The following is a 20,717-nucleotide window of genomic DNA, read 5'->3' as shown; positions in this document are numbered from 1 at the left end:
CTCTGCCATAGGGTATTGTCCTTTTTAATGTCTGCAGGGTTTTGGTCCTATGTCCTATGGTTGCTGGGGATTGTTGGGTTCATTGTTGGTGTACTTATGATGTCTGTTTTTTGGTTATTTATGTCTGAGAGTTGTACCAAGACAAATTCCTATCAACTTAGTTGACATGGCAATAAATTATTGATTATTATTGATCTCACAATTTGAGTCACGCGCACTGACCCTCGCGTACACGTAAAAACTGAAATATACTTTGACCTTTAGGGTTAGAATAAGTTGACATAGTTGCAAAGTTACTTATAGTCATAGGAATGTCTGTTGGAGGAGCATCACAATAAAGAGTTATCAGATATTAAGCAGACAGTCTATTAATACTCTAATGAGAGTTAGTTGACATGTTGCAAAGTTACTTTTAGTCAACAGAATGTTCAAAAGGGACGATCAAAATAAAGTGTTACCCAAATATGTACTAAATATGCACCCTCAGGAGGTAAATAAGGTACAAAGGTGTACCTTTTGAAAGGGTACCACCACCCAAGTGACAGCTTTTGTATCTTTTTTTTCTGAGAGTGAATGAAACAAATTTGCAATGTATCTTTTACACAACCTCTGTATCAGATAGCATTCAGTATAATGTACCCAGGGTTTCCTTTCCCACTTCTCTGATACCAGTAGTAACGGTTTGACCTCGTGTCAGGCTCTCTTGTCCTTCCTGGGCCAATCAGGGCTTTCTTCCTCCCCAGCACCTGATGTCCACCAACATGACAGACCGCAGGATCTAACTGGCATGTGTTTCTCTCTGACGAACAAACACATCTGTGAGAGAAGCACGAGACTTCAGGCGTTCTCACATTCACAATTAACTCCACTCCTCGCAAGCATCAGAATCAGACACAACCGCACCACACACACACACACACACACACACACACACGTGAGTACATTTGATTTAGGTCACTTATCTTCTGAGGTTTAAGGCAAAATCAGTAGTTCTGGTTGATGGACTGCAGATGTGTCGAAAAGGCCTGTTTGTCTTTGGAGGCGTGTAAATCAAGGAGCTGAAGCCTTTATTCTTCTGCTGTCCCTTGCAGAGCATTGCTCATTATTATACAGCTTTGGCTGTGCTCTGGACCTTCCTCGGTGTAGTAGACCGTTTTTTGGTGTGTTTTTTTTGTACATAAGTAAGAGAAAATATGATGCATATTTTAAAAAGACATCACATTAACCATTAAGTTCCTTCGAAGTCTTTATTTATATATTTACGTATATTATATTAAGTAAACCCTAATCTCAACTCGTTATATTTAGTTTTTTGTTATATTTGAGTTTAACTTCCATCCCCAAGGTTGAAATACCTTTTACCAAATCAGTTGGATAAACAAGTTTAGTTTACTAAAATAAAAAAATAAAAGTTTTATCTTTAGTGAAAATATTTTTTTTTTATTTTTTTTATTATAGCTAATTTAGATTTTGTATATGTGAAATTAAGGCAAAAATATTATTAAGCAACATTTTGGCTTATAATAAATAATCTTACTTTTCATTTATGTATTTGTCTTAGGGAAAATAAATATTTTTGATTAATATTAAAGGGGTCTTGACATGAGAAATCAAATTTGCCTTCATCTTTTGACAGAGAACAGATCCCACTAAAACTTTCTGCAAGTTTCATAGCTTCAAACCTAGTTTTGATATTGAGGAATTTGTGATGTCACACGGGCAGACTGTGACATCACATATGGAAATGTATTTGCATATGACTGCCTCCAGAGCAAGACGTCGATGAATAGTTATACATCATCACACCATAGGCCCCGCCCACTGGCATTCAGTCGCTTCACGGCTGACATATGTCTACACTGGATGCGAGCGTTGCGTCTAAAGCCAAAAGAATCCATTATAATCACTGACGCTGTCTACACTGGATATAGTACAGATGCCCACACCTGAGTCTGCCGACAAGAGAACAAATGAAAGAGTAAAATTGTACGGCTGTTGATACAATTTCCTATGCAATGACGTTAGCCAATCATAACAGCGGCCGTTTACTGACAAGCCTTAAAGGAGCCGCCCCTTTAAAACGGATCATTTCAGTCACAGGGTCAGAATGAGGGTTGAAAATTAGATATATATTTTAAAGTTGGTCCAAACAAAGTATAATTTTTTGCTGACAACAAGCGCTGCAGATTCTGTCTGGGCGTGCTTAATTAGCTCTTTTTAATTTATCAAAGCAGCAGGTATCATCCACCCTGTCTCCTCACTGTCAATACATAAGCATAACAGGATAAATCTGCATTGATATAGCCTAATCATGACATCATGTTCCTAAATCACTTTCCATCTTCAAGACAATGTGATGGGCTGGACGAGGATAATCTGACGGAAGAATCTGCCTCAACAAGAACAGCAATTGCCCTTTAAAAAGGACATTCTACATTTAAACTCAAATAGGTCAGATATAGATCTATAGGAGCTGGTGCTTCTTCCCAGACTGTAAGGTTGCTTTCAGGGGAATAAAAAAGTGATCCAGTCCTCGAAGAGACGAGAAGGACCTGAGGGAGATCATGCCATGCTGCATTAACATGAAGGCCGTCACTCCCTGGGCAGAGGACTTCTCTCTCTCTCTATGCTTGCTGCCACCTTCTTTCATTTCTTGATTACATTGAGTAAATATAGACATCTTGTTGAATTTATTCAACTGAAAAATCTGCTTGGGGATCAATGACATCAGTAGAACTGGACTACACTGGACATATTCACATATACACATTTGATTGATTTTAAAAGACAACAAATTAGTATGTGCAACAGTAAACGTAAGCGCACTATAGAGAGCGCTATGACATCACACTATGTTCTCACAGGTCAAGCATTTGTTGTTACAACATCCATTGCTAATAAACCTAGCCTTCAATCTCGTCACTGTGAAAGACACATATAGGCCCAAAAAAAATGCATTTGCAAAGTTGTGCATCAACTAATTTATATTAAATAACTATTTGAAATTCACAGACAAAACAAACAACATATAATGACATGTATATGTCCTGACACTTGGTTTCCTATAACTGAGATATTGTGCCTTTAGACAGTCCAAAATATTTTAAAAAGTACAAATAATAATTTCAAAATTGTATTTGTAAAACTATTGATTATTAATTTAGTGTATGCATTTTTATTGTCATCATTTTTTGCATTATTTTATATTTTCATTAACCATTTTCCAATAATCATAAAACATAATTATTGCTATTATAATTCCATTTATTTCACCTACTGTATGTGCAGCATTTAAAGGCCTACTGAAGTGCCTCGAAACTCACAGGCTGCATCCTAATTTGCATACTTCCTAACTACATAGTAGGCAAAAACAAAAGAAGAGTATTGTGACAAAAGAAGTTTGTCCGAATTCTGAGTACTCATAAAAGACAGAGTAGGTCAAAAGTACCCGGATGAACTAGCCTACTTCTTCTGGTGAGATTCAGAAGTGTGCATATGGACACTTTACTATCCCATGAGGCCACAGGACAGGATTTGTGAATGGCAGTGAAGCGATGCAACTGACCCTGGTAGGTCATGTGATAAGGGCATTAGGGCAACAAGGTGAATGTAGTACATTCATACTACACAGATTCATACTATATAGAACATACTTTTTTAGCGGCCGTGAAGTAATTACTTATTCAAAATAAGTACCTACTCAAGAAAAATTTGCGATTTTGGACGCAGCTATTGCCACTAAAACAGGAAGACAGGGCGGGGCATATCGAACAGCTCCTTTTTTTTAAATAGCCAATAGCGTTTAGCGTCGGCCAGAGCTGTTGAGCTCAGTAAAGCCGCAGTTCCTCATTGGACCGGAGCAGATTCTGTGCACTGTGACGGTTCGCGAGACGCTAACGTGGAACCAGACTTCATTCGCCCCAATGTAAAGCATATTTACACTGTCTGAATCGTTCCCTATCCTCTATATAGTGCACTATGTGCCATTCACCATGTAGAAAATAGTAAATGTGGGAAGAGTGTATATCAGTGAAATATCCGATTTTAGCTGCAGCTTCAGCGTCTATTTATAATGTAGGGGGTGGAGCTTCAGATTGCAGAGAGCATTTGATTGGACAGAAAATCTGATGAAAAGCAGAAGTGCAGAGTGATATCATCAAAATCATTGATCCATAACGGCAGAAGTGAGAGACTGTAAGTTTTGAATGCTAATATCTCCTAAATGTGAATTGTGTCATTGTTTCGGCGCACACTAGCTTACAGATAACAGTAGGGCTAACACAGTCATACTAAAAGCCCAATTTTGATTTCATGGGGACTTTCACAATCTGAATGAATTGACCTTTTTGTGGCATGTGCTGCTTTGGGTGCAGCTTCTGTGCCTCCTTTGCAGTCTAAATATACAGTACATCAATTTCAAAGACAATACAACCCGGAGCAATGCATGGTCAATGCAGGCACCAACATAACCTACTGTTTGCATTTAACCTTAATATGACTCAAATGCCCTGCCCCTAATAGCACTGTAAATCACCTCAGACTATTCCTTGTATGCTGCAGAACAGGTCATGCATGACAGCAAGTGTTTCATGTTTTACACTAAAAGTACACTGCTGCTTTATTACGGACACATACTATGATTGGAGCTGTTGTGCAGCTTTAACATGGATGATGTATTTCTTTAATGCCTTTACCGCATTGTTGACCAATATTCCCATCACCGTTAACACCCAGCGCTGTTTATTCGCATCACCTTACATATCTAATGTTCATGCCGCCTATTTAATGTTTTCTTCCATTCAGGCCTGACACTTTATTTGAGCTTACAAGCAACTTTCCTCAGTGTGGTCCAATGTGCAGTGTGTTGGAAAATGCAGCACCGTGCAAATATAAATATCAGGCCTTTCTTAAACACAAAACAAACGCAGCTGACATTTAAAATAAGCACTCCACCACCACTGACACTCGACAGTGAAATATCGGCTCAAGACACGGCCCAGAAATGACTGCAGTGTGTGTCCAGCACAGGCCGGTCGCTGCATTCAACATACAGGAATCAACGGACGTTACAACAATGTATGTGTGAATCACTGTTCACCAGTACAGACATATGCGATTCACTGCGTCCTTACCTGCACACCCACTCCTAAGGATGAATGATTATTCCACAGATCAATGCAGTAAGATGCTTCTCACGCGGTGTATGAATAATCCCGGGTGGATTCAGCGCTGTGTGTTTTCTCTGGCATACTTCAGTCAGGTACACGGCGCGCGGATGCGATGAGAAGGGGATGCGTGGCGCAAAACGACACTCGGTACATTCGATGACACCGGTCAGTACGCGGCTTCTTCAAGGGTGATGTCACGCGCATCACATTCAAAACGTGTCTGAGGCCAGATTTGCTTGCTCGGTCAGATTGCCGGTGTGCTCGGATATCCCGTGCACCGGATACACGCGCGCGCTCCCTATCTCTCTCTCTCTCTCTCTCTCTCTCTGCGCTCTCAATAACGCGGAGGATACAGCAGTGGGAAGCCACGTGTGCGCGCGCGCATACACACACACACACACACATTGAGAGACACACACTAGTACACTTATCTTTGTGAGGACTTCCCATAGCCTTCTTTCAAATTAAGCTTATTACAAGTATAGACTACAACCCTCTCGTGAAAATATCGGTCTACAATTAGCCTATGAACTAGTCTAATGTGGTTTGCTGGGTTATACTGGTTTTACAGACTGGTTAGATAAAAAAAAGTGATCCCACTAAAATTAGCCCATGCATGGACTTCGATATTCGATATCGATATAATTTCCGCTGTCTTTGAAACATGGTTAAAGTATAAATGGATGTACTGATAGGGTGAATTAAAATATACTTTAATGTCATTTCTATTGATCTTTTATGCTATGTATTTGCTGTCATATATTTGTAGCTATTTGATATATTTAGAAACATAGTCATGAAAGTCTAATTATATTATAGGCTACACCTTTTATTCCATTAATATTATAATATTTGAAAGAACAGTTTTTTAAACATACTTTTAAGATTTGAAGTAGCGTACACTACAAGTGCATCAGTCATCTTGACATGTGGTCCTCTGTTTTATCATACTTTATTATGGGGTAAATAGTAGGCTATATTTAAGGTATAAAGCAGATTCTAGTAGTTCGGTATAGGCTATATTAATATATCATATCAACATATTCATCAAATAGCCTATGACTATGAACTGTATAGAAGAACCAAAACATGATTTTTAACCCAGATTTGTAAAGCCATCCTCTCTAGTATGTGGATGGTACAACAGTTGACTTTACTCTCCTTGAACCACTAGATGGCACAAACGTTCACCTTTTCTTAAAGGGTTAGTTCAACCAAAAATGAAAATTCTGTCATTAATTGTCATTCCAAACCCGTAAAAAATTTTTTTTTAAAGTTCATAAAGAGATTGTAAAGCGAATCCATTTGAGCGATTTAGTTCAAATTTTCTGAAGAGACACGATCACTTTATATGATGAACAGATTGAATTTAGACTTTTATTCACAAATAAACATTCATCAACGCACACATCAGTTGTGGTAAAGGAAGCTCAATGTTCTCTTGACGTGCGAGAACCAATGAGGTTCATTCTCGTGTTACGCAGCACGTTTGAGCTTCTGCAAGAACCAATGAGGTTCATTCTCGTAAGTCAAGCAGGTTCAGTTGAGCTCATTGGTTGAGCTTCTGTTATTGTCAAGGGGGTAATCCATCGACCGGAAGTTGAAGCCGGCCGGGTGCCGCCATGTTGTAGCAGAACTTCACTTGCGTTAGCATTTCCATTGACTCCCATTCATTTTGGCGTCACTTTGACAGCGAATAACTTTACATCTGAGGCGTTTAAAGACTCCATTTGTCCATTATTTATTTCTAAAGTAACACGACAATGTATAAAGTGCTCCATTACCTTCTATGTTACATTATGGCCCCGTAGAAACAGTTTTAGTAAAAATAGGCTAACGATTGCGTCATAACCACTCGACTCTCTGTCGCGCTGTACAGAAATTACCGTACAGACAGGAGGAGAAGCTCGCAGGCAATCGGGGGGACGCCCCGTCAAGGGAGAAGCCCATAGATAATGAGTCCATAAAAGCAACGGAATACTTACTCCTGCTCACTCACGCCAAAGAACTCTTTGCTCAAGTTCCCCGTCTCTGCAAGATTAACGTTGGCAATTTTCACGCACAGTTATTAGAAGATTAACGTCTGTCAGACAGGTTGCTCACGTCATCAAGCTTAGTTTGAGTCGGTTTGAGTCTGCGCGTCAGGAACGGAAGTGCTCAGAAATCGCTAAAAATGGGCTTCAACTGTCTCAACTGAGTTCCAATGAGATGGCTCTGTCCATTTCTTATACTGTCTATGGTTATTGTTCACTGATCAATGTTTAAATGTCAATAAAAGCCTAAATTAAATCATATAAAATTATCGTGTCTCTTTATAAAATTTGGACTAAACCGCTCAATTCATATGGATTAGTTTAACAATCTCTTTATGAACTTTTTGAAGCATCAAAGTGCGTATCTGTCTATGGAGGGACAGAAAGTTCTCAGATTTCATCAAAAATATCTTCATTTGTGTTCTGAAGATGAACGAAAGTCTTACAGGTTTGGAACAACATGAGGGAGAGTTAATGACAGAATATTCATTTTTGGGTGAACACTCTTTAAGGTGCGCCATTATGAAGGTAAAAGAGTAGCAATACTCGAGAGCACGTAGATGTGAATTTGAGAACTTGTACAATAAATATTCGTACTTGTATGTAAACATTTACACTCACAGCTCCAATGTGAAACCCTGTAAAATAAAAATCTGAAGTTGAATGTTGAAATTTGCACTCGCAGACTATAGTCACAAACCTGTATTCTGAATTTGAAGCTGCAGACAAGCAGTCACAAATGTGTAAATGGAGCCGTTTTATTGGTTGGCGCCTAGCCAATGAAATTGGACTTCTATTGTACGCGATGATGTCACAAAACCCGCCTCCTCGTGGATGTTCTGAAACGCTAACATGACTTAATGCATTAGACTGATTTAAAAGACATGAATGATATTATCAAACTTAGTAAACACAATAATGCATACTACAGAAAAGCAGATGAGCACAGAATATGAACGCAACATGTTAAAGGGATAGTTCACCCAAAAATTAAAATGCTGTCAGTAATTACTCACCCTCATGTTGTTCCAAGCCCGTAAGACCTTCGTTCATCTTCGGAACACGAATTAAGATATTTTTGATGAAATCTGAGAGCTGGATCACTCCTCCATACTAGTCCATTCTTCAGGGATTGAACTTGCCGGCCTCGAAAAGTTATTAAAGACATCATTAAAATAGTCCAAGTGACTACAGTGGCTCAATCTTAAGTTTATTAAAGGACAACTCCGGCGCAAAATGAACCTCGGGTGTAATAACACATTGGTACAGACTAAATCGTTCCCTGAGATTTGTTTTCATGATAATCGAATGTAAAGAGTTTTATCTCTAAAAACAGTTTAGCTTATAACGCTAGTATATTGGGCATCGAGTAAGCAAAAAGAGATCGCTAGTTAATACCATTAACAAGGCTCAAATTAGCCCCACACTAACACGGCAGCATAATGAGTGTCCTTACATGCAAACCGAAGCATTGAGAACTTTGTAAGTGTATAGACAGTTTAATAAGAAGATACTTTACACAGACAGTACCGTTAGCGCATACAGACAGCAGCCATCTTGGAAAACAGTCTCGATCAATCGAACCGGAGGTGAGCGAACAGTACGTGTAGCAATAGAAGATAAGATAAATTATATTTATTTTTTTATTTTTTCTGTTGCGTTCAGTGCTTCTCTTATGCGCTCAGTGCTTTCTTCCGGAAACAACGGACCATATGAGATTCCAAGTCACAGTTCAGCTCACGTATCACCGTGTTCGTGGTTTGACTGATCGAGGCTGTTTTCCAAGATGGCTGCTGTCTGTATGCGCTAACTGTACTGTCTGTGTAAAGTATCTTCTTATTAAACTGTCTATACACTTACAAAGTTCTCAATGCTTCGGTTTGCATGTAAGGACACTCATTATGCTGCCGTGTTAGTGTGGGGCTAATTTGAGCCTTGTTAATGGTATTAACTAGCGATCTCTTTTTGCTTACTCGATGCCCAATATAGCGTTATAAGCTAAACTGTTTTTAGAGATAAAACTCTTTACATTCGATCATCATGAAAACAAATCTCAGGGAACGATTTAGTCTGTACCAATGTGTTATTACACCCGAGGTTCATTTTGCACCGGAGTTGTCCTTTAAGCGACGAGAATACTTTTTGTGCGCAAAAACAAATAACGACTTTATTTCAACTATTCATGTCCTTCTCTTTGGGCCTCTAGTCAGTTAACGTAGTGTGATTCCGTATAGAGCTACGTCACACGTAGGCTCACTATTGGCCGACGCTGGTCATGTACGTGATGCGTGTGACGTACAACAACAGAAGCGTACGCTGTTACACTGAACTGACTCGAGGCCCACAGAGAAGGCCAAACTCAGGAAACCCCATAAATAAAGCATACAGAAAAGCAATTGAGCAGAATATGAACGCAACTCGTTTAATTGTACGTTAAGCATTTTCCTCTCATAGAAAACCAAGAAAACGCTTAATGAGGCTTAATGGACCAACAGTTATAAAAAAAAACACACACACACAATTCGTTATACATTATTAATAAAACACAGGCAGCTGGTATATTTGCACTGAACACAAATTTGCTTTCTTTCGTCATATTCTGTGCTCATCTGTTTTTCTGTAGTAGGCTATACATTATTAGTATGGTGTTTACTAAGTTTGATAATATCATTTATGTCTTTTAAATTAGTCTAATGCATTAAGCCATGTTAGCGTTTCAGAACATCCACGAGGAGGCGGGTTTCGTGACATCACCGAGTACAATAGAAGTCCCATTTCATTGGCTAGGCGCCAACCAATAAAACGGCTTCATTGAACACCCCCCCCCTCTCTCTCTCTCTCTCTCTCTCTCTCTCTCTCTCTACTACTGAGTTACAGGTGCACAAAATCAGTTTTGCACCTCATATATCGCGAAAAGAGTAGCAAAAGTCAAGGCGCGAAATTTGAACTTGCAGTGACAGATTTGAGAAGTTGCAAGTGCCAATTTGAGGTTGTACTGCGAATTTGAATGTTAGAAGAAGTGCAAATTTGTATTACAAGTTTGTGTCTGTCGTTGTATCTTTGTGAATGGCATTTTACACATTTGTGACCGCTTGTCTGCAGCTTCAAATTCAGAATACAGCTTTGTGACTATTGTCTGCGAGTGCAAATCTCAGCGTTCAAGTTAAGATTTTTATTTTACAGGTTTTCACATCGGAGCTGTGATTGTAAATGTTCGCGTACACATACGAATATTTATTGTACAAGTTCTCAAATTCATATCTACGTGCTCTCGAGTTTTGCTACTAATTTACCTTCATACCGCCTTTTGCCCCGTTGTACATTGTAATTTACTAACCCATCCTAGACATTAGACAGTATGAACAGTAGGAACAAGACAACACAAAATGATGCTAATCTATAGCTAGTTATAAATCATGGTAAATGAACTAAAAGTGTGAAAAGTCTAAAAACAATGACTGATTATAAATAACCCATTATATTCTGAAAGGTAGTCAAAAATTGGTCCAAAATACTAAGTCATGTTTTGGGTGATTCTCTGAGATGGGTGCCTTTTGGGTCATACCTTTTTTTTTTTTTATACCTCAAATAGTTGTATTTCTGATCATTTCATGTGATAGTGGATTAGTCAAACCTTTAAGAAAATGCATTTTCCCACCTCAGGCATGAAATTCTAATCGATATTGAGTGTTTTTTCTTACTGAAAGTTGTTTTGAAGTTCAACCCCGTCACAGACCACTTGGACCCTGTTTAAATATGGTTTAAAAAGATTTTCAAGTAAATTCTTGTAGAAGCTTTTCAATGAGATGTCCCTTGTTTGATATCATTTATTGCCTGTAGAATTTTATTTTTAAATACTCACCATTTGAATACCAAATCAGCTCATGAAAACTGTATCTAACATTGGTCTTCATATCTTATCACAAAATATGCATTAACATTAGGATTTAATCAGGCTTTCGTATTTTTTCCGACTGTCCGGTAAATTCTACACACAGCAAAACAAACATTGACCTAATTTGTCTTCTTATCACGAAAATATTAATAAAAACTATCAAATAACAGGGTTGAACTCAGCATAACGGGGTTGAAAATGATAACAGGGTTGAAGTGATCATCATTATTTCAATATAGAATGGATTTATTTATTATATATTACGACTTATTCTTTCTTTTTCCCTGCCTCTGTGTCCCTTTTCCACCTTTCACGCTCACTCCTGAGATATTTTTCCCTTCTCTCTGCGTCTGCATCCCTTCTTGCTCTGTACTGTCTTTGCCTCTCTGCTGCTGTTTTTGCCATTGCGATGTCTGAAAATAAAACGGCATAATCAATTATTTCTGACAGTTCACATCACAATACAACAAGTCTACAATTGAATAATCTACTAAGAAGTGTCAAACATTCAACCCTGTCACAACGATTCAACCCTGTTATACTAAAAATGTGACGGGGTTGAAGTTTTTGGCTAATAGTAACCATAACTCCTTACTTAGCAAAGACAGTAGCACCACATGGCATTTAGGACATCATAAAATTGTAATGTTTTGCAAAACTATTATTTAATTCTTCTCAAACCGTTGTTTACTATCATTTAGTCATACAACAGAGTTGAAATGTTGAGCCTGACAATCTTAATCTGACAGCGAAAAACATGAAATATAGGTAAGAAAAGATACTGACACTTGCCTTTCTTTGCAGCATGTTCTTTAAGAGACTTGTGTGATGTCACTTCCTGGATGAGATGCCACAGGGATTGATCCATTATTTTTATAGGGGGGTAAATAGTATGGCGTGACGGGGTTGAAAACAAACTGGAGGACGTGTATAAATATTGTAATTTCATATATAATTAATTATTTTTTTTATATATATGTATATTTTAGTTAAAGTAGACCAACATATGATTATATTAGCAGCAACATTTTGGTATTAATTGTACTTTTTATTTGTTTAATATGCAACGAAAATGTAATGATGGTTAGTGAGGACATGCAAACTTGCTTGTTGTCTACTACTTAGGCAACCTTATCTTTAAATTAAATTTTTTTTTTAAAGAAATTGTGTTGCATTATAATGCAAAGGCACCTGGTTCTATTAATTGACAGCATTAAAATGCATTTTGTGATTTCCTTCAATTGAAAATCTTTGTAGCAAGTTTGGGGGACTTGAAGGGCACCCAATTCAGAGAATCACCCTTTTAGTGAGCTATCATTTCACCTTTAAAAACGTTTTAAAAGGGTTACATCAGATATGATTTGGTTACGTTCATTCACCCACCCACCCATCGACAAGTCCCGCCCTTAACCTGGTCATTCTTTGCTATGATTGGTCAGCACTAGTTATAAGCATTCAACGATTGGACAGATCAGAAGTCAGTTTATGTAGCCGTAGAAACAACACCAAACAGCAAATCAAGGGCGTGGCTTATCAGAATTCTAGTGGGGACAAAAAAACGCCCCTTTAGTTTTTAAGACCTCTAGAGGAGTTACGTAGCCTACATGACAGCAGCACTGACATAACATTGAAGATAAGGATTTCAGCTAGACATACTGCTAGTGCCTGAGCGTGGGGTTATACAGTAAAATCTCTGTTTCCAAGTGGTATCGACCAAGAGCTTTTCTACTCGCCGAAATGTCTGATGCTATAAAAAATGTGGCAATATTCGGCTGCACGGGGATGACAGGGTCAGCGACCTTACCTATCGCAGTGACCGCAGGTAAAGTTAAACTCTTAAACAATGACATCTGGGACAGAGCTGATATTTTAAAATGATCCTGTGCTTCTCAATATTTCAGTGCAGCAGCTGTCTTTGACCTAGCAAAGACGTTGTAAAACAGAAACTGTTGTGTCGAAAGTTGTAAAATTGAATGAAAATAGGATTAACACAGTCTTTATGAGTTGTATATTAACAATTGTTGAACTTGGATTTTCTGTGGATTGGCATTTTGTTGTTAAATTATGTATTTGTTTTATTTGTTTTGCTAACAGCTACTTTATGCATTGAGATCACGAGACTTTTGCGAAACTTCTTAGTCATGCATAATAACTAATCTGCTGAGTCACAAGAGTATGCATTTTAAAGATAAGAAGGTTACACCTTCTTGTCTGTTTTTATCTGGACATTGCATGGGTCTGAATCCGTTTGCCTCGACTTTAGCTGGATTATTGTCATTTTTGTTTAGAGTAAATAACTATAGATGAAAATGTAAAGATATGCCGTTTTCATGAATATGATACAAATTGGTGCCAAAATAGTGTTCAATTTGTGTTTCTTTTCAAATAAATTTTCAGTGAACATATCTACCTTTTGAAAATATGATAATCTCAATTTCATAAGAGCGTTTTTTAAAATTATTATTGGTTTTACTTCACAAAATTTGATTGATAGTTGGGAAATCTTATGGTCATCCTGACCAAACAGACATCTTGCATGATCTATTTTGCCGATTCTTCTCACGTCTTTGATTATTTGCGCTTCCAGGTTACAGTGTGACTGTGCTGGTGAGAGACGCTGCAAGGCTTCCTTCAGACCACAAGGCCTCCAGAGTGGTAGTGGGAGATGTTCTGAACAAAGAAGATGTGAAGAAGACCCTGGAGGGTCAGGATGCAGTCATCATCATTCTGGGGACAAGAAATGATCTCAGTGAGTTTACTTAACCTAAAAACAAATTCACTTAGTAATGTAGCTATTTTTGTCCTTGGTCATATACACGCCATTATAAGATACGAATGAATTTTACTCAAAATTTTAAGTAACGTCAGCATGAAAACCCTATTTTATTTACGTAATTCGATGTTATTTTGGGTGTGTTCACACTTGTAGTTCGGTTCGCTTGGTTCGTTTGGTCTGGACCAAAAAAAATTAGTCTTGATCCCGCTTAGCATTCACATTGGCATTTTAACACCGAACCCTAAAGGCATAGGGTTATGTTCACAACCTGATTGGTCGAATTTTATCACGTACGGTATATTTTGCAACACAGACCTTACCGAACATCCAAAACAATGCTGTGTGCTGGGCTAAATGCCCTCGTTGTATGTGCGTAGCTACATATGATGGTATTTTGACCAACTGAGAACTCGTGAAGAGCTTATAAAATGTGTAAAGGAGTCAAAACAGCGACAGGAATCCCTCCGTCACACACACACACGAAGATCTGCTGCTGGGAGACGCAGTTCTGATGGCTTTACTGAACTGTAATGGGCAACATCATTGTGACTATGATGAGAAAAAAACAGGTGTGCTTGAGCATTCTGTCCTTTTTAGGGTCGCATCTTATGACATCATGTCCCGTGTTGCGTTCATATATCATCCGAACCGCACCAGAGTTTGTTTGGAAGTGGACCGAGACCCATCTTTTCAGGAGTCTCGGTCCGCTTGTTTGGTGCGCACCAGGGTTCAGATGGCAGCGCTCACACATGTTCAAATGAAACGCACTAACAGAGCAATCACAGCAGGGTTCGTTTTAATCGATTTAAAACATGCCAAGTGTGAACAAACCCTTTAGAGTAAAAAAGTAGGACGGGACTTGATTTTATCCATTAGGAATTGATTGCGTTTACCGGTGAACTAATTGCACATTATTAACTTGTTCTATGAAATTTTGTTTGCTGGTCCCACAACAATGATGTCTGAGGGAACACGGAACATTCTGGAGGTCATGAAAGCTCGTGGAATCCGCAAAGTTGTTGCATGCATGTCAGGTATCAATGTTTCGATCCATATTTCTCCTTCATTAGTGTGTAAGTGCATACTTGCATATGAAGAATTTGTCATCGCTCTCTCTTTCTCTTTTCACAGCGTTCCTCCTGTGGGATCGTGCCAGAGTTCCTCCTCGTCTTGTGCCGGTCACTGAAGATCATGACAGAATGAACACTGTCCTGAAGCAGTCAGGACTGGACTATATCGCAGTCATGCCTCCACATATTGCTGGTAATTAACATTAAGTGACCTACATCCCTAAAATATGAATTTCAGTTAAGTCATGAAACGCTAGATGGCGCAGGCTGATAGGTCCTTACATGAAATTTTGAAAGCAATCACATCATTGCCACAAGCTGATTGGCTTCTGCTGATCCTGGAGCCAATGAGATTGCTTTCTCAACATTTAAATAGACTGGTTCATTGTTTGCTGTAAGCCAGTCCTGCAGTGCGCTATCATACCCCTTTTCCACCAAAGCATTTTGAGAGCCGGTTCGGAGCCGGTGCCTACTCGAGAACCAGTTCTTTGTGTTTCGAAAGCCAAAGAACCGGTTCTCGGCCAGGAAAACTGGTTCCAAAGCGGCACCAACTCTTTACTGGACTAGAACCGTTCTTTTACCACGTTATGCTTACGGCGGGGGCTGGAGGCGGGTTTAGATGTGTTCTAAACATCTTTTCTGACCCCAATATAGGATCGCCAGGAGAAACATTTGCAGAAACACAATGTAGTCCGCCATTGTAATTGTTATGCTTGAAGTTGGTGCAAGCGTTTCTATTTTTTTTTTTTTGAAAACATTATGTAAGGAAAGAAGAAAACAGTCACAATATAGAACAAATAAATGGAAAGAAAAAAAAGACACAAGACAGGGGTACATAACTAATCAGAAAAGATTACATATCAAAGGAAAAGATTAAAAGACTTACATATTTCAATTGTTTTTAAAGCCTTCTTGGTTCACGAGTTAGAGATAATCCCAAAGTAATGTTGTACTTGCAAGCGTTTCTAGCTAAGACGTATGGCGACATACACAGTGACGTAACGACGTCGTTCGCTGCTGGGCGCTCTAGTCAGTGGAATAACAAACAGGTTCTGAGAAGGTTCGCAAGTTGAACCAACTCTGAACCAACTTTGAACCAGCACCAGAACCACTTCTTTTTGGGTGGAAACGAGGTATCTGAGTTCTTCTGAACCCCTTCACCTCCCCAGCTCCACCTGCCTAAGGGTACGTTTACAACGATATGTTAAAACGGAGAAGTTTTTTCTTTTGAGTTTTCCACGTACAGACGACACCATAGTCAAAACGATCCCCATTCGCACGGATCCGCGAAAATGACTAAAAACGCTGTATTCTGCAGCCAAGGCCATTAGATGGGGATGAAACACTATAGACTGAACATGTAATACGCATGTGCACGACGTCATTGTCTTCAGGGATTCACGTTTTTGATGTTTACATGTTTTGATCGTTTTCAAAATCTTGCACTTCGAAACCCGTTTTCAAAAGTTTGCGTTTTCAGGCACCCAAAACGCCGTTGTCGTGTAAACGAACGTCCAAAACGCGTAAAAGGTTGTACGTTTTTAGTTGAAAACGGTGTTGTGTAAATTTTGTGTAAGATTTATGTCTATTTGTGCAGCAGCAGCAGCATATCTTACATGCTCACAGCAGTGTGTCTGTGTATCTGTGTATCAAGTCCAAACTTGCTTCTTCTAATACAGCAGCAGCAGCGTAGCAGATCTAGTCCGCCAAGACCAAATACACTAACATCGCCTTATTCAATAACATACCAAAACTATTCTGAGAGTTGTCATGGTTGAATTGTGTTTACAATTGCTGTTTTGGTTAATTATATTTTGCTGCCAGGACCTTCAACGCCAACACTTGATCAAGAAATACTTTGATTCATTTTTGTTGTCTTTCCAGATGACAAGCCTCTGACAGAAAAATACACCGTGACTGAGAACATGTTAAAAGGAAGAGTCATCTCCAAATATGACCTGGGCCATTTCTTTGTCAAGTGCCTTTCCACTTCTGAATGGGATGGAAAGACAGTCGGAGTTAGTGGAGAATATAGTTAATCTACTCAGGGCTTTGTTTAAGTGCTCTCAGTAATTTCTCTTTAGTGGTACTAAAAGCTCTCAGTCCAGACAGGGGGAGCTGGACATCATTTGGCTCTGCAGTGAGCAACATATGTTAACAGAGAAAGTTTTTTGATTCTGATTTTTTTTTTTTTTTCATGAACACATATGCTGCCCAGCAATAATTGTACTTTTAGTTAATCATCGCTTAAAAATGTATTTAAATTTTATTTTGTACTTACTGAAAAACAGATGGTTGGATGGAAAAAATCTCTCTGTTTTTGTTTTGCCTTATAAAACATTGAATTAAAATACATGTTATGTAATTTGCCTAATAATGTAGATTTCTTTTTAATTTTCTGTTTTTAAAATAAAGATGTTCCTGCTTGTTTTTCGTTTTACTTATGTGTATTATTCATAGTATTATTATGTGGCGAAAAAAAGTATTTTGTATCACATTTTTAGGTGTTTGTACCTTTAAGAACTAGTAAGTACTTACACAACTACAATACCCAGCATTCCTGACTCGCGCGTGACGTCAGAACTGATTGAATCACTGGCGGGACAAAAAAAAAATTCCAGCAGAGCAAACGAGTCCGACTCTTCAGCAGCGTTATACAATTTAAAGGGGTCAAATTACTGTATAAACTTACAATAGTTACATCGAGTTTGGAGTTGGTTTACATACTTTACAGGTGAGTTAAACATGCGATACAGACAGTAGGATAGTTACCATGCTAAGCTAGCGCACTGATTTCTGCTTACACAAACTTCTGGAAATGGGCAGATGTAACTTAGTGATTAACGTTATGCCTAACGGTTATAACTTAGTTTTTTTTTCGAACGAATTAAGTTACTGTTTATATACGATTAAAAACGATTCTTGGGTTATCGCAAAATATACAGGCATATGTCGTCTTCGAAATACAGTTCGAAAGAAGTCTTAAGTTAATTAAATTAAACATGATACGTTACATTCTTTTTTTTAACATGATGACATTCTGTCCTACACGTCTAGAGTTTGCAAAAACTGACTCTCGTTTCATCAGTTAGAAGTTTAGGTTCGTTTTAGGTCATTGTATTAAATATTAGGCTATAACTTAGGTCAAAAAAAAAAAAAAAAAAACCCAAATATTTTTTCTCTTGGCACGCAATCTCATCTCAACTCTTTATTATTGTAATTTTATCTGAATTTACAACATTCGTGTGATTTAGTCAGTCAAAATAGTTTTTAGGTTAATTGATCTAATTTTGTGCCTGTGGAAAATGGTGATCTGTGACATTATGTTGTTGAATATCAAAGTTTGTGTGTGTGTGTGTGAGAATTTGTCAATGAAGGATTGTAAAGATAACTGGCACAGAAGGCCCCAAGTGGCATGTTGTTAATACTATTATGTAATTATTTTTTAAATGTATTACTTATTGTAAATCATTGGGTTGTTATTGAAAATTTCCATGAGTTAGATGTACATTTCATACATCATTGCTATTCATTAAATCCTATAGGCTAATTGAGTGAAACCTTTCAATTAGAATTCACAATTCATTATATTATATTATATTATTTTATAAAATATGGGCAATTAAATATTTATATATTCATATACCTGTAAGTTATAGAAAATAATTACCTTTTAGATGAATCTTTTTAACTCTGTCAATTAAATTGCCAAAACACAATTTTAAATAGAATAGTTAATGCAGTATTTTATGTTAATGATATCAAAAGTCATGTATAAGTGGGCTTCAGCTTCTCCCCAGTGTTATTTTTAATATAATTTATAGTTTTTCTTAATATTTTTTTAATTCAGTTTTTATTTTATTTTCCGTTTTAACTTGAATATTTTTGTAATTCTGGTGTGTTTTTGTCATTTTTATTAGTTTTTTTTATTAAATCTATTTCAGTTTGAGTTATTGTAGTACATTTGTTAAACTAAATTAAAGAGAAATGTTGCTTTGGCAACTTGCTGAAATAAAATGAGTTTAACTTTTATATATTTTCTTTTTAGTTCAAATTTATTTGATTTCAGTTAACAACAAATTCAGTTTTTTTTTTAAAGTTTTAGTTTTAATAACCCTGCTAAAATAGAAAAAAGTTTTTATTTATTTCTCCTCATTAACACATTAACTGCTGTATCATCATCCAACCTGCACATGCTAAACTAAATCTGTTTCTAAATCTGTTACAATTTTAAAGTAAATGCACGTTGTTCTTAAGCTGGGCATTTTACTCTACTGCACGAAGTGTCTATTTTGCACGATACGATATTATTGCGATACTCCAAGACATTTGGTAAAAGGTAAACAAAAAAAGTACTGTTACTGTTGTAAATTAATAGGCTCATTATTTTAGACGAATATGCTTAATGCACTCTGTCACTGACTAGATATATTTAATATAATGTAGGCCACTTTTTACTGGTAACACTAAACTGACACTAAAACTCTGTAAACTTGAATTTTTTCTCACACAGTAATTTTTATTTTGGGTGAATTAATCACAATACATATTGTCATTATCCACGATACATATTGTTGCATTTTTGTATTGCGATATATTGTGACACGATATATTGTTACACCCCTAATATTTGCACTCTAAACTCAAACTCGCTGTTGTTTTGCAGAGTGTGAAATGGTGGCCAAAGGACAGAAGCGTAAGCTCCTCCACCGGGAGGGCGAGGGAAGAGGAGGAGCGTGGGAGAGTCAGCTGCAGTCTGTGCTGGACATCTCCATGGAGAAGTTCCACCGTGACCAGGCCCTCGTGGAGCCCAGCTTGTTACGCTCGGTTCTGATCAACAACACACTGCGGCAGGTTCAGTCCGAGGTCCGGGCGCAGGTAGAATCTCTGTCCGCTGTAAAAATCCCTACTAGATCACAAACTCACTCCGGGTTGGAGCCCGATTTCCCCAGTGGGTCCCCTTCGACAGAGCATAACGCGCCTCTGTTCTCGCTGAATGATGAAAATATGCAGGAGGAGGAAGTCATGGCCTGGACTTCAGAGGAGGATTTCTCTTTATCTTCAGCCATCTCTGTTATTCTCAAAGATCTAGATACAGTCATAGATGGCGGTCAAGGGCCTTCAAGGGCTCCGCTCGGCTCCGTAGAGAATCTAACAGGAGATGCCAGGCTCGCGCAGTGTCCTCTGTCGAGTTCGAGGACTGAAAGAACGTCCATCAAATCAGAGGCGGCGTGTCTAGGTTGTCCTCAGGATGTAGCTTTAGATAAACTTCTCCTGGACATCGACACGTCTGTGTTTGAACCGGAGGTGAATCTTCTGCAAGGTTTCTCCGTCACGGCCGACGATCTAGTGAAGTATCTACCATCCCTGTCCAAATCTCCATCGGCATCCTCTTCCTCATCTTTAGACTCTCATGGTCAGGCCACATGGGAAATCCAGGAGATCGAGCATGTTATGGACATCCTAATGCGGACGTACCCGCAAAGCTGATTATGATATCATGTTTCTGATATTGAAGTGATAGCTGGAGTTATTTGATAAAAACAGTTTTTTAGAGGTGTACTGAAGACATTTCCATTGAATAAGACTGTTCTCTACCGGATTATGATTCGCTACCTCATGTTTTGTCGTGCAAAGTAGTCGATCTCAATGTCAGCTGATGGTTAATAGCAGTCATTAGTCCTCTTGATGAACTATAGATATGCACATCTCTAGTTCTGTTGCGAGAAATGAAAAGATTCATTCCTGAACGTGTCAATTAACAAAGTGCAGAAA

At 38.1% G+C, this 20,717-nt stretch overlaps 3 protein-coding genes across 10 annotated transcripts in view; 2 read left to right on the top strand and 1 right to left on the bottom strand.

Annotated features, from left to right (window-relative positions):
- Positions 1-5,494, bottom strand: part of LOC130069951 (spectrin beta chain, non-erythrocytic 4-like) — a 99,923-nt gene extending 94,429 nt beyond the window's left edge. For all 8 annotated transcript variants that reach the window (XR_008803819.1, XR_008803820.1, XR_008803821.1 and 5 more), the window contains exon 1: positions 5,133-5,494. The gene's annotated coding sequence lies outside the window, so the exon portion shown is untranslated. The remainder of the gene's footprint in view (positions 1-5,132) is intronic.
- A 7,223-nt stretch (positions 5,495-12,717) lies between these two features.
- On the top strand, positions 12,718-17,372 carry blvrb (biliverdin reductase B). The gene is made up of 5 exons (XM_056234187.1): positions 12,718-12,918; positions 13,684-13,847; positions 14,819-14,906; positions 15,004-15,135; positions 16,827-17,372. The coding sequence occupies exons 1-5, from the start codon at positions 12,834-12,836 to the stop codon at positions 16,979-16,981; spliced, it is 624 nt and encodes a 207-aa protein (XP_056090162.1). The 5' UTR covers positions 12,718-12,833; the 3' UTR covers positions 16,982-17,372.
- Positions 17,373-17,462: 90 nt separating this feature from the next.
- sertad3 (SERTA domain containing 3) lies at positions 17,463-20,500 on the top strand. The gene is made up of 2 exons (XM_056234186.1): positions 17,463-17,676; positions 19,609-20,500. Exon 2 carries the CDS (start codon positions 19,617-19,619, stop codon positions 20,430-20,432), a length of 816 nt encoding a protein of 271 aa, XP_056090161.1. The 5' UTR covers positions 17,463-17,676; positions 19,609-19,616; the 3' UTR covers positions 20,433-20,500.
- Positions 20,501-20,717: the final 217 nt, after the last annotated feature.

The sequence above is a fragment of the Rhinichthys klamathensis genome, unplaced genomic scaffold, assembly GCF_029890125.1.
Source record: "Rhinichthys klamathensis goyatoka isolate OS25496 unplaced genomic scaffold, OSU_Roscu_1.1 h1tg000391l_1, whole genome shotgun sequence".
Classification (NCBI taxonomy): Eukaryota; Metazoa; Chordata; class Actinopteri; order Cypriniformes; family Leuciscidae; genus Rhinichthys; species Rhinichthys klamathensis.
The sequence above is the reverse complement of the archived record's forward strand: the minus strand, read 5'-3'. Positions and strand labels throughout refer to the sequence as shown.